Source organism: Acartia tonsa, chromosome 7 (assembly GCF_053477335.1).
Source record: "Acartia tonsa isolate MP-2025a chromosome 7, ASM5347733v1, whole genome shotgun sequence".
NCBI lineage: Eukaryota > Metazoa > Arthropoda > Copepoda > Calanoida > Acartiidae > Acartia > Acartia tonsa.
Genome location: NC_137266.1, coordinates 50,409,033 through 50,424,178, shown reverse-complemented (window position 1 = coordinate 50,424,178; position 15,146 = coordinate 50,409,033). Strand labels below are relative to the sequence as shown.

The following is a 15,146-nucleotide window of genomic DNA, read 5'->3' as shown; positions in this document are numbered from 1 at the left end:
ACAATTGACACTTAACTTATTGAATCAACAAATCAAAATTCATTGAAAGTCCCCAAAGTTGTTAAGACAACAAATAAGAAAACTTTATTATATAACTTTGGGGACTAGTATAATAAACAGCACAATGTCCCCTCCCTCTCTGAATTGTATTACTCTTCCCCCTGGCGTTTTGACCACTCCCCTTAGGGGGTTAAATTGTTAATCAGCATAATTAAGAAGGAAAAACGGGTGCTTGTATAATTTTTGTAAAAAGAGTTATTTGGCTTCTTTCCCAATCTAATTGCACAAACTTTTTGTGTTCCGTTTCAGGGATAATGAGATTCAATTTAATATGCTTTAATTAAAGTGATTTAGGATTTATTCCTGCTCTGAATACATGGGTGGGGATATAAAGAAAAATTGTATCCTACGAATGTTTCGTGCTGCCCCTTAAAATCATTTGTTAGCACTTAATCCCTTTCTTTTTTTATTTTTTAAATAAATAATTTGAAAATAAGGGAGGGCAGTTTTTTAAGATGCACAGCCTTTGCTATAACTGCAATGGCCTAACCCTGCGGGCGGGGCTACCTTGTTCCCAAAATAACCTAACCTAACCTGACCTAAAGAAATCCTCTCTCAGACTTTGGGTACTGGCTTAAAGGGAATGTGCAAGAATTTAGCAGTTTCTGACTGACTTTGGGTACTAGCGCATAGAATGCCGCTAACTCGTTTGTTAGTTTTGAATATTGCAGACAAGTATTAATAAACTTAATTTGTTATGATGTGGCTGGTTTTAACAATTTTTTTCTCTCCAGAAAATATCATTTCATAGATAAAACTTTATTGTGATATTTGTTTTATAAACAATTTAAGAATCCAATTAAATTTTGGGTTATGGGGCTATGGGTTGAATGGGTTCCAGGGAGATTTTTCTAGTTTAAATTACATAATGGTTACGTCAGCCTGATGTGCTGGTAATATAATTTTCAAATGAATGCTTTTTTCTTGGAACTTTCTTCTTATTTTATTGTTTTCTGTATTGTATTAACTCTCCCTTTAAAATTTCCTTCATATTTTCTGGATTAATCTGGATTTCAAGGTTCATCAGCAAATACTCTTAAATTGAATACATTGCCCATTGTCCCCTCCCTTACTCCCTGCCTAAAACTATAAACCAAACCACTTAGTAATTGGCGAATTTTTTTAATCATTTTCAAAAACAATTTATAAAATGAATTCCTAAAGCCTCAAATATACTTTATGACCCTCCTTAGGGTGGGAATTTTACCCCCCTCCCTACTTTTCCATAAGTCTGGGTATGGTTTTAGGCTATTTCTTAGAATATCGATCCCCTAAAGTCTAGGGGAGTAGCCGCTAGTATTTTATGAAAAAACAAATCAAAAGTTTCGGTCAACGGGTGCAAGTTCCGTTTACAATTCAGGAACATGTAAAAGTAATCTAAAAAAAACTTTCAAATTTTTTGCTGATTTTATTTTAGTCTTTTTTCATTATGTATTTATGTTTCAAGTGCAAAATTGATATATAAAAGAAATTACCATTACATATGGTTTTTTTATTTAAATCTTGTTTGTCAATGTAATGAAAATTTTTGTGTTTTATAAGATTTCTATTACTTGACGTATTAAAATAAAAGGGGGCAGGAGTTATATGTATTTCTACCCACGGCATTGGGCCAAAGTGTCGACTTTCAATTGGGCCTTTAGATATCAGCCAATAGCGTCAGAAATATAAACACAAACAAGTTGCTACAAAATTGGCTGGCAGTCGAAAAAGGTCCACTCCAGGTAGTTGTCTGGGTTATACATATACATCTATACTTATACATTTATTATTGACATTATCGTCCTTGTTTTAAATTCTACATATTTCTGTCCTCGATAGAAATTGAATTGCAGTATGTCTATCTTTTTACAGTTTCCTTATGTACACTACTAGCATTACTTAGTTAGGCCCATACATATTTATTTCTACTTAGGCCTAAATAATTGTGTGTAAACAGGCCCAATTAACATTATCATAGGCCTGAAGTGGATTCTTAAAATTTTTTGCCTCACTGAAATTTGTTGTGAAAAATCCTCCAAAATCGCATAAAAATCCACAAACATTAATAAAATCATAAAAGGGTTATTTTCATAAGATTTTGCTTAATTTTTGTAGATTTTTATGCGATTTTGGTGAATATTTCACAAAAATGGTAAGCCAAAGAGTTTTTTTTTAAGAATTCACCTCTGTTGTTTGAAAGTGCTGTAGTATTTGTTTAATGTATGTTTTTATTTGTTACAGAATACAGTGAAAAATATCAGGGATATAAAGGGATAAGATAATGGCCGAAAAAATTATGTTAATCCCCAATGAGGATACACAAAATAATTACATCTTTAGAGTACATTCAGTGGTTATAACGTTTGGACACTCAACTTATTGAACCAACCAATCAAAGTGCAATATAAGTGTCCAAAGTTATTATGCCAACAATAAGAAGTGTCCAAAGTTTTTATACTAACAATAAGAAAACGTTAATATAAAATTTTTGGGACTAGTGTAATAAACAGCCCAATGTCCCCTCCCTGCCTGGAAAAGTATGCTTGTAAAACAAGTAAATTTTAATGATAGCAAATTCAGACAATTTATGAATTTTTTAAAAGTCAGTTTCCAGGAAGTCATTGCTGCGAAAAAATTTTGAACGGCAGCTATTTTTCGGCAGTACATTTTTATAACATATGGGTCTTCTGCGGTTTCATAAACCTATTTGTTGTAATTTTAGCTGCCATGCTTTTTTAATATAAAAACTTTTATCTAAAGCAGTATATTTAAAACAAAAAGAATCAGGACAATAATTTTCATTTAATTGATCATATCTATAATACAAAGTAGTACGATGTCTGCAGCTCATACCAATAACGAAATTAATTCGGGAAAAAATCACCAAACCTATACGTGTTTTTCAGCTGTCGTTGGGGGGCAACACATCGTAAAATTGACGACCTCTCCATTTGCCCCCCAAATATTATTTTAAATTTATTTTGCTTGTTGGTTATACCTTATTCCTGCGATGTCTGTCTGTCTGAAGCTTAAGATCTCAGTAACCACTGAACAGATTTGGCTCTACTCTTCAGGGGATATACCTATTGGTCCTGGGATGGTTTTAAGCTGTTTTCTTGGGGGGTGGAACACACCCAACCCCCCCAACCCCCCCCCCAAAAAAAATGGAAAATCATCCCCCCCCCCCAACAAGAAAAAATCACCCCACCGCAATTTTTTTTTAAATATTTTTTAAAAAATCAAAATAACACAAAAATAGGTTGATTAAACCTCTTGGGGCAAAGCCCCTAGAGGCTAGGGGCGAAGCCGCTAGTTATAAAAAAAGTAGTAAGCTTGTTATAGATCCCGGGATTGGTTTTGGCTTTCTTTGTATGCATGGTTTTAAGCTACTTTTATTGAACTCTTTAAACCTTCGAATATAGAGCCACTAGAGGCTAGGGGTCCAACAGCTAGTTATACTATAATAAACTATTAGAACTGAATAAAAAAAACGACCAATAAGTTTCAACATCTTTGAATAAACACCGTTTAATTCAAAGACAAAAACTGTTGGGCCAAGACAAATTCAGTTAAAATGTGAACTGCAATCAGAATATAAATGTATAAGAGTCGAAGGAAAATTGTAAGTAAATTTGTTGAAAAACTGCTTGATACAGGATAATGTTTATGGACATACTTACATTTTTAGGATTTGATTATAGAGTTGCTACGCTTAGAATATTGTACTTTGTTATCCTAGGAATCAGTTTACCAAAAATCAGAGCAATTAGATGATTATATCACATAAAAATTTTCGATAAAAAAGTAAAAAATCAACATGTTTAAAATGGACGTACGGCCATTCTGGTAATGATTATAGAGTTCCTACGCTTTCCACTACAGGAATCACCATGCAAAGTTTGAAATCGATAGGTCAATTCTAAAATGCCTAAATATACGAAAATAGCTATCCGTTCCGGACAGACGTACCGACCATAATTATAAAAAAGCTTCGCTTTTAAAAACTGTACCCTGTTATAATAGGAATCAATATTCTAAAAATCAGATGAATAGTATAGTTCTATCACATAAAAAAATTTGGTAAAACCAATTATACATCATATCAAAATTTGTTTTAAACAAAGATGACAACATCCAAAAAAGCAAAGCTCTAAAATCAGACGAAAGGACAAATGAACAATAAAACTCGTAGAGTGTATAAGAACTGAATAAGCAGAATTTTAATCAATAAGTCTACACAAAATTGTGAAAAAAAGGCGATGTTACCATCACCCTCTCTTAAAGAAATAGCCCATATTAAAAACCAAGAGATATTTATATTATAATAAAAAATTTATTTATTGATTTTGTTAAAATATGTTTCAGATCAAAAATGCTTGGAATAAAACGAGTGAACAATTCTTGACCTCTCTGATCAAATATTAAACAAAAATATTTTAGTAGCGCAGATACTCTATAATTATTCAGGAAGGAATAGGACATTGGGCTGTTTAATATTAGAGTTCCCAAAGTTTTATTATAACGTTTTCTTATTAGTTGGCTTAACAACTTTAGGGACTTTTATTTGACTTTAATTGGTCGGTTCTTTCAATGTTTAAACGTTTTAACCAATAATTGTGATTTAAAATGGGTAATTTTTTATTGAATCATCATTGGGGATGTACATCAATTTATCGGCCATTGTCTTATCCCTTTAGATTCCTGATAATTATTTGTTTACTAGTTACTACAGGGAGGAGTTACTAGCAAATAAAAAATGACTGTTACATACACACACAAATCCCATACAGCTGGCTGTATAGGCGGCCTTACCCGTCTCCTCTTCATATGGAAAGGTAGGAATAGTTATTTATCGTATTATAGACAGCCTTCCGCGGATATTAAAATGAAAAATTATAAGATATAACCCGTTTTGTTAGGCCCGGGGGGGCCGAATGCCCGGCTTACAAAACTGGTTTTAATTTTAAGATTTAAGCTGTCTGTAATACTATGATATACATGATTTTCCTGTATGGTGGAGAACCGGTTCTAATCCAGCGGATATCAATCGGTTTCGAAGCCATACTGGAAAAAGGCTTAAAGAATAAAAATTGCAAAAGTATATATAAGTGCCTTTCTGTCTGTTGCTTAAAATCTCGCCAGCTCTGTTATCGAATATTGAAAAATATATAGCTCTTTATAGGTTCAGGAAGTATTATTATGACTATTTTGGGAGAGGGTACATCAACACTCCTGAGAGTTATCGACCCTTGAAAAAAAAAACACCAGCCTAAACATTTTATTTAACCTTTTCTATTTGAAAAACTGACGGGTCGACCCTAAAGGCCACCAAGGACGTAGCTGCTAGCTTTAAATAATCATCAGAAATTTTCAAATCTTACAATTTTTCAGGATCCCTGATAAAACAAATCCTTCCAGAGATGATTCTCTATTTTGGCCTATATTTTGCTCTTAGTTTAATGTACAGGTAAACAAAATAAATAATATTTTAACACACAAAGTGTCATAAAAGCATAGAACTCTCCACTCCTTCTCGAATTTTTAAATAAATTGATTATAGTAGTTTTTGGTGTTTTACCTTAGGTTAGGTTGTTGTGATGGGTAACTTCGTTGTCAATTGTCAATATTTTATTTGTAATATCAATTATGTAAAAAATGCAGGGTTCGGCAGCCGCGCCTCGGCCGCGCATAAGCCTCAGTTTTAAACCTGCTTGTGAGCAGAAAAAGAAATTTCAGAAAGAAGGATTGTCTGCTAAAAACAATTTTATACATCCAGCTGAGTTTTATAGTGATAAAATGACGATTTCACTGAGGATTACACGCGGCTTACGCGCGGCTGCCAATCCCTGGTAAAATGGATGTAAGCCTCAGGGAAACACATCTTTCACAATTTTAAAAATCAGCTGGAACTCTAAACCTAACCCAAAGTGACAATAACTCTTTTTTTTAAATTCCAAGCATCTAATCAGGTTTAAATTTAAGGCTTTGTCGAAGCTGCCAAACCCTGCATGAAAGTTAGATCACAAGTATAATGTATTATTCCAGCATGGCTTCGAAATCGATTAATATCCGCTGGATTAGAACCGGTTCTCAGACATACTAAAATATCATGTATTGCATCGTATTGCAGAAATTTTTATGAATATTAAAATAAAAACATAAAATTAAAGCCCTTTTTTAGCCCCTGATTTCGGAACTGGCTTTAATTTTTACTTTTAATATCCGCGGAAAGCTGTCTATAATTAAATGCAATAAAAAACTATTTTAGATATGTGTTAATGCACGATGAGGATGCCAAAGTTGCTTGGGAATTGTTCTGTGTGTATTGTGAAAAATTCTCAAAAGTGATTCCCACCACCTTTCTTCTGGGATTCTATGTGACACAGGTAAAACACAGGGAGGCTACGCTAGTCCCCAAAGTTTTAAGATAATGATGTTAAAGTTCCTTGGGAGTGGTTCTGTGTGATTTCAACCACTTTTCTTCTGGGCTTCTATGTTACACAGGTAAAATATAGGGAGGCTACGCTAGTGCCCAAAGTTTTAAGATAATGATGCTAAAGTTGCTTGGGAGTGGTTTTGCGTGTATTGTGAAAAATTCTCCAAAGTGATTCCAACCACCTTTCTACTGGGTTTCTATGTGACACAGGTAATATTCTAGTATCATGGATGTAAGCTGTTGACGGATGGACGGATCTTGATTTCCAATTTGTAGAGAAGCTTCACTTCCAACCAAACAACAGCAGAACGTTCTTTGTACAAGTTTATTGAGCTAAGGTTATAACAATACTAAATTTAAGATATATAAATATACAATTAGGATAAGTTATATTGGCTAAAAATAGATCCTTCTCCCATTAACATTTCAGTGGAAGGGTTACAAAGAATATACTAAATAAATACTACTATATTTACAGATTTAGGGCGTGTTAAGTATAATAATGGCAGATTCCTTCCTTTTATGTTTTTTTTGGGGGAGGAATCACAAATATAACCAATTAAATTTAACATTAGACACTTATAAGAGAATCATTACTCATAGGAGCGTAGCCAGTATTCAATTAGGTCTGTCTGCTACAATATCAAAATAACTAACAAACTGTACATATTAAAATTTTCTTGTAACATTCTAAAATTCTTTTTTGTTTTGTTTTAATAACAATTTTATAAATGATTACTGACTTTAGAGCTACAAAAAAACCTTTTTCCTAAAATTATTTTATTCCCACCACTTTCAATTTAAGAGGAGTGTGCTTTTTTAACTTTATACAACTCTCGGTTGTTTTAAGGACCCTTAGGGATGTTTGTCAAATTCAATTAATAAATACATCTCCCTCACACTTCCCTTCAACTCTGTACATACATTAAAAATATAAAAAAATTAATTGATGAAATTACCATTTTTTTAAAGAACCGTACACTATTTACAGCATTTTTTTTATATCCTAACTTCCTTTTTTCTTAACCCTCGACATGAACCTTGCAAAAATACCTGAAACTTTTTTCATTTAATTTGTCAAAATAGCTTAGGAAAGAATGTTAAGTATTCTGTCTGTACTACAGTGTGACTCTTCACAAATTTACTCATTTTTAAAATCATCACCTGAAAGATTTAGCAAAAAATGAAATTTTGAAATTATGAATATTTCTTGTAATGCTAGATTTAGGAACCTTTGAACAAGCCCAGAAACCAGGAAGTATTCGTTACCAGCAATATTTCACCATGAACTGCACCATGAAACTAATATTTATAGAGGTTTATTGAAATAGAACAAAAACATGTTTCTAGCATTTGTCTTGAGTACAAACCCTTGCAGGGTCTATTCCTACGTGATACTATCCCTGAGTTGCTCTCCTAACCCTTATTTAACATCACCTTACTTAAAATAAACATCATACAACAATTTCAATAGAGTTTATTATTGGTTCCTATGCTATAATAGGTCAACTAATAAAGTTATTTATGGTGCCTATTAAAAATTACATCATATAACACATATGGCCTATGATAGGCCAATACATGGACTAAATTACCATTTGCAGGCCAGCATGACATCATTTTTATAGGAACTAAAAGCTTTCAATCAATTCTTAAAAATACATTTTTATACAAAGTATCAATTCTAACTGATCAATAATCTGAATTTCCTGTATTTTTTTCCAATCCAGGATAATTATATAAGCTTAGGTTGGAATTTGAAGGATTTAAGTATATTGTACATTGTTATTTTACTTTTTAATTGATTTAGAGTTCTTACTTTTACAAAACTATAGTTTATATAACATAACACACATATAACAAGATGCTTTGCCCCCAGCATGTAGGTAATGTAAAGTCTTAAACTAGCCCAAGACAGTCTGAAAAGATTCACTTGGTCAGACTTTATTATAATTAAAATTTAAAAGATAATATGACTTAAAGTAGTTTTTAATGGAAATTTAGCTTGTTTTCTATATTTAAAATCTGCCAAAATGGGTCTTTTATTGATCATATTATTATTATTTTTTTAATCTACTGAGAAATTGTGAAATTTAGAAACTTTTCTGAGATCTTGATTTGATAGACAGACAGATAAATGAAAGACATTTAAATGATGAACTTATTTTGAAAAATCAAATATGTTTTTATTTTGACTAATCTTAAAATAAATTCTTTGAAAGTCTTAATTGCTAAGCAATGCAGAAACATTTTTTACAACACAAATCTTTCATTGCAATCTGTAAGATAAAATCTTAATTAAATAAATCCTTTATCAGATATAAACTTTCAAACATGAAAATAGAAAAAATATATATTGATGTAGTTAGTTTATATTTTGTAAAAATTAAACATTTTTTAAAAAGTACATTCATTTAGTTCAATTGATTTATTTGAAAACAGTTTTCCTCAAATTAGATTTTTAATTTGAAACATAGACATGAATTGACCACATTGCTGTTGCTTAGCAAATTAATTCAATTAAAACAGTTAGGGAATTCAACAATATGTTGGCGATTTCAATTTTAAGTTTCAATCTTTGATCTGAATTAAAAAAAATATGAGACAATGTAATAATATAGTTAATCCACGATGTTTAAACACATGGCCCATCCGCTCGTCATTGGGGAGGTGATAGGTTTGAATCTCGGCCCGACAAAGCGTCATAACATAAACAGTTGCTACTGCTGCTTTGTCAGGTGCGCAACATAAATAGTTAGAGTAGAGGGAATGTCTTGACCTAAAACAGGTGCTGTTCTAAACTTTGTTCTGAATTTCAAAAGTAATAGACAGGGTAATTGGTCAGTTAACAACATGTCTAATTCTTTAGATTATTTGGATTTAAGTAAAGGGATTTTCACAATAAAGTAAAATTTTTTAGTGCATTGAGTGGATAATAGATAATCCTTCTGAACTTGCACTTATGAACAGATATAAGAAAGACTAAATGTAAGATGCATTTGTATCTATTATTAGATAAATTAAATATACAAGAGTATTGTATACTAGAGTTGGGCTCGATAAAATTATCTCGCTATTGGCTAGGTTTATTCAATGTTTTATTTACTTCCTTTTGTTTTTACAATATAAACTATGCTCTATATTACTATAAAATCTTTTCTTAAATTGTATTTTATATCCCTGAAAATTAACCTTTTTCTTCCATTGTCTTCTTCCATCTTTTTTCAAATTTTTAAATTTTATTATTTTTATTTAAAACTGTATTTATAATTTTGCCTCTCTTTTTTTAGAATATTTTAGGATCCTAATATTTTTTATTTAAAATTATCGTGCTGAAAGGGTTAAAATATTTAGTTAACTGTTAAATTTTAGTTCAATATCTGAACACATTACACACATATCGCTAGTATCAAATTATTTTAAAACTAAGTTTTCTTTTATTTACTATATTATAAATTTAAATTTTCTGTTTTATGAATAGAAATTTAATACTTCAATATAATTCAAATAGCAACATGAAATAAAAAAATGAATTTATTCTTCATACAGTGAAACAATGGGTCTTATCATTCTGGTCAATGAGAGTTTATTAAGGATTATTGGATCACTATGAGTTTTAAACACATAACATTTTGAAAACTTGAGCACATAAATAGACATTTATTTCCTATACAGATCTGTCATGGATCTTGATGCAATAAAGCAGGCCGTTTTGTAAATGTTAAAAATTGGAAGATTTCATTAAATAAAAGTTCCCGCAAATATTAGTATTAAATGGTTGATTAAATTATTATTGAGTTAAAGTTTGAAATTAATGTGCAAAATCATATTTTTTTGGATACAACTGTTAAAACAAGAAACTTTTTACATGTTTCATGTTTCTTTCTATACATTGCCTAATAACTTCAAAGCTTTGTAGGAGCTTTTTATGTGATGCAATTACTGAATGTGTAAGATGCATGTAATGAAATCCAATATTGTTTTTGGTATTTCCTAAATAATATTTAGTAATTAAGTTTTTAAGTTGAAATCACTAACTTGGTGTTTTGTAACTTTGACATAAAAAATTGTTATTTATCGCATCGTATTATAGACAGCTTTCTGCGGATATTAAAATAAAAATATACATGATTTTCCAGAATGGCTGAGAACTGCATCTAATACAGTGGATATTAATCGGTTTGAAGCCATACATGGAAAAAAAAATTTCTTTTACATTTTTTTACAAATATAGATTTGTTTCATAATTATTTTCTTTATGATATCTCTTTACAAAATTACTTGAATATCTTAGAAAATAAATTTTAAATTGCAAAATATTAAGAAAAGCCTTTTGGTGAAAATATGTGAAAAATTTGTTTTGAAGTATTTGAAAATTTTGTAATTCTTTCTTTACATCTTATAATTCCTTCTATGTAAAAAGTATGAGTTTTATAAGCACACTTAAATAATAGCTTTTTAGTAGCGAAGCTAATCTTTAATTTCATATGAATGACCGTAAGTCCAACCGTAATGCTCTAAGTGTAATGCAATTTTCTCGGCTGTTATTGAAGATAGATAACAGAAGTTTTTTGTGAAGATTTCCTGTATCAATGAGCATCAAATGTATAATTTACTTTGTCCATCATTCTGTTGGTCATGCCTAAAAGACATTGAAAATATTTTTTCATTAATATTTCACAGAGGTTTCTTGATGTCTAAGAGTTATTGCACATTTATCAACTAAATATCTTCTCTATACTTAATGTTTTATCTGTTGATCATTCAATTAAATTTTTAATTTAAATTTTTAAAAGTTATTATTTTACATAGATTTTAGTACAGAGCTCTGCTATAGTAGATTAATTTAAATTAAAACCTACTATAAAGTTCGTAATTTGGATACCATTTGTTCAGGTTGTGTCGAGATGGTGGGCCCAGTTTATGTCAATTCCCTGGCCAGATACACTTGCCAGATATCTTGTAGTCTACCTGCCTGGTAAAGATAAAAGATCCAGGTAAGGAAATACAGATACACTTGCCAGATATCATGTAGTCTACCAGCCTGGCAAAGATAAAAGGTCCAGGTAAGGAAATACAGATACACTTGCCAGATATCTTGTAGTATACCTGCCTGGTAAAGATAAGAGATCCAGGTAAGGAAATACAGATACACTTGCCAGATATCTTGTAGTATACCTGCCTGGTAAGATAAGAGATCCAGGTAGAGAAATACAGATACACTTGCCAGATATCTTGTAGTATACCTGCCTGGTAAAGATAAAAGATTCAGGTAAGAAAAAACAGTTAAACTTGCCAGATATCTTGTTGTCTACCTGCCTGATAAAGATAAAAGATCCAGGTAAGGAAATACAGTTAAACTTGCCAGATATCTTGTTGTCTACCTGCCTGGTAAAGATAAGAGATCCAGGTAAGGAAATACAGATACACTTGCCAGATATCTTGTAGTATACCTGCCTGGTAAGATAAGAGATCCAGGTAGAGAAATACAGATACGCTTGCCAGATATCTTGTAGTATACCTGCCTGGTAAAGATAAAAGATTCAGGTAAGAAAAAACAGTTAAACTTGCCAGATATCTTGTTGTCTACCTGCCTGATAAAGATAAAAGATCCAGGTAAGGAAATACAGTTAAACTTGCCAGATATCTTGTTGTCTACCTGCCTGGTAAAGATAAAAGGTCCAGGTAGGACAACACAATATATAACTGTTAGAAAAATCGATATATTATTACTTGGATTTTGCATGACCAGATTTTTATGTACTTTGATTCAGAGATGCTTGAAGCTAGCTAAAATAACAATACCCCTCAATTACCCCCTTTACCTAAACCCCTCCCCTTCAACTGGATGAACGAACTTACTAATAAATTAGGTCCATATTAGCAAGCTAGATTGCCAACAAATTTCCCCCTGTCAATATATCCAATTATATCCTATATCCATTTATGAAACAACAACTACCTATTAAAAAAAGCTAAGCATTAAGAGATAAAAGATTTATTGTAATATAATTTATTTTTGGAAAGTACCATAAACTGAATTAAAGTCTAAAAAATCCAAAAGTATAAAGCTTTTCAAGTTTAAACTAATTAATCAAGCTGTTTAAGAGATTACATGCCTTCGAAAAAAACCATATTACTTTTGTCAGAGATGACTATGACAAAATAGTATATAAATGTCCTTTAATATCAACTGGATTAGAACCGGTTCTCAGCCATACTAAAAAACCATGATCAACATCGTTTACACAACTTTCCATGAATATTGTAATAAATCATAACATCCATACCAGTTTTGTTAGCCCAGGCCTTCATCATTTATGGGGCAACAAAAATTGGTTATAATCTTTTTCATTTTAACATCTGCGGAAAGCTGTCTATAATATGATGCGATAAATAACTATTATATGTATTTGTTTAGAGAGGTGCGTCGAACAATCATTAGATGGGTGAACCTTGGTAATATTTTGGCTCTCAGATTAGTCAGCTACAAAGTTATGCTCAGGTAAAAGTGTTGTAAATGTGAAAGAATTTTGTTCTGTAAGATACGGAAAGTGTCAAGTGTTACGTCATAAAAAAATGTCAAAAAAGGAAGGATGTGAGAAGAAGTTTGAAAGAAAACCCTAAAAAAGAGATGGATTTAGACGTATCGTTATGACGTCACACATAACATTTATCTGTATCTTCGCTGTTGTATCAGGCCGGTGACATACATTTTAGAAGTGAGAGATATAAATTTTGGCCATTAGAATGTAGATCATTATTTAATTATCTTTTACTTTCCGGCAATTGTCATGTAGAAAGGGAGGGGACAACGGGCTGTTGATTGAACAAGTCTCCAATGTTTTAAATAACGTTTTCTTATTCGTTGGCTTAACAACTTTGGAGACTTAAATTTGTATTGGTTGGCTCCTTAAGCTTAGTGTCCACACGTTTCAACCACTAATTGTATACTACAGAAGGGGTAATTTTGTTTTCATCATTGGAAATTTTTATCAATTTATCAGCCATTGTCATATCCCTTTAGATCCCTGTAAAGGATTGGTTGTCTATGTCCACAGGAATATTTATATAAACAAAAAATTAAATAAATTCAGGAATAAATTTAAATAATCTTTTAGGTTTCCAACATATGAACATCTTGTAGAATCAGGGCTATGTACAAATAAAGAAATTCTAATGATAAAGTAAGTGTGTTGCATTCTATACAGTTACGGAGAGGACATTAGGCTGTTTATTACACTATTCTCCAAAGTTTTAAAATAACCATATCTTATTCGTTGGGTTAATAACTTTTGGGACTATTTCAATTTTGATTGGTTTGTTCATTTAGTTGAGTGTCCAAACGTTTCTACTTAAATAATAGTTTCTTAATAATTTAAATCTAGTCTAATTGTTTTTTTTTCTTATTGATTTTCAATTACATATTTATATTACATTTATTTTCTTTATTAGAAAATTAGAAGACACATTTAATCATCGACATCAGATATCCTGGTATCCTTCGATGTGGGCTCAAAGTTTGCTTAGAACAGCCAGGTAAAACCAACAGACTAGATAATTCCTCTCAAATATCCTGGTATCCTACTATGTGGGCTCAAAGTTTGCTTAGAACAGCCAGGTAAAACCTACAGATAATTTCATCTCAAATATCTTGGTATCCTTCTATGTGGGCTCAAAGTTTGCCTAGAACAGCCAGATAAAACCTACAGATAATTTCATCTCAAATATCTTGGTATCCTTCTATGTGGGCTCAAAGTTTGCTTAGAACAGCCAGGTAAAACCTACAGATAATTCCATCTCAAATATCTTGGTATCCTTCTATGTGGGCTCAAAGTTTGCTTAGAACAGCCAGGTAAAACCTACAGATAATTCCATGTCAAATATCTTGGTATCCTTCTATGTGGGCTCAAAGTTTGCTTAGAACAGCCAGGTAAAACCAACAGATAATTCCTTCTCAAATATCCTTGTATCCTACTATGTGGGCTCAAAGTTTGCTTAGAGCAGCCAGGTAAAACCTACAGATATTACCTTCTCAAATATTCTTCTATTTGGGCTCAAAGTTTGCTTAGAACAGCAAGGTAAGACCCACAGATAATTCCATCTCAAATATCCTGGTATCTTTCTATGTGGGCTCAAAGTTTGCTTAGAACAGCCAGGTAAAACCTACAGATAATTCCTTCTCAAATATCTTATCATTCTTCTATCTGGACTCAAAGTTTGCTTAGAACAGGCAGGTAAAACCTACAGATAATTCCATCTCAAATATCCTGGTATTCTTCTATGTGGGCTCAAAGTTTGCTTAGAACAGCCAGGTAAAATCTACAGATGATTCCATCTCAAATATCCTGGTATCCTTCTATGTGGGCTCAAAGTTTGCTTAGAACAGCCAGGTAAAACCCACAGATAATTCCATCTTAAATATTCTGGTATCCTTTGATGTGGGCTCAAAATTTGCTTAGAACAGCCAGGTAAAATCTACAGATAATTCCATCTAAAATATCTTATCATTCTTCTATGCGGGCTCAAAGTTTGCTTAGAACAGCCAGGTAAGACCCACAGATAATTCCTTCTCAAATTTTCTGGTATTCTTCTTGTGGGCTTAAAGTCTCCTTAGAACAGCCAGGTAAAACATACAGATAATTCCATCTCAAATATTCTGGTATTC

At 31.7% G+C, this 15,146-nt stretch overlaps 1 protein-coding gene across 7 annotated transcripts in view; it reads left to right on the top strand.

The window, feature by feature from the left end:
- The first annotated feature begins 4,734 nt into the window (after positions 1-4,734).
- LOC145323938 (bestrophin-2-like) overlaps positions 4,735-15,146 on the top strand; it is a 34,308-nt gene continuing 23,896 nt past the window's right edge. For all 7 annotated transcript variants that reach the window (XM_080166547.1, XM_080166546.1, XM_080166545.1 and 4 more), the window contains exons 1-7: positions 4,735-4,877; positions 5,434-5,509; positions 6,311-6,428; positions 11,375-11,475; positions 12,900-12,983; positions 13,600-13,665; positions 13,934-14,017. In XM_080166547.1, the coding sequence (XP_080022673.1) occupies positions 4,799-4,877; positions 5,434-5,509; positions 6,311-6,428; positions 11,375-11,475; positions 12,900-12,983; positions 13,600-13,665; positions 13,934-14,017 (608 nt within the window). In that variant the 5' untranslated portion in view covers positions 4,735-4,798. The remainder of the gene's footprint in view (positions 4,878-5,433; positions 5,510-6,310; positions 6,429-11,374; positions 11,476-12,899; positions 12,984-13,599; positions 13,666-13,933; positions 14,018-15,146) is intronic.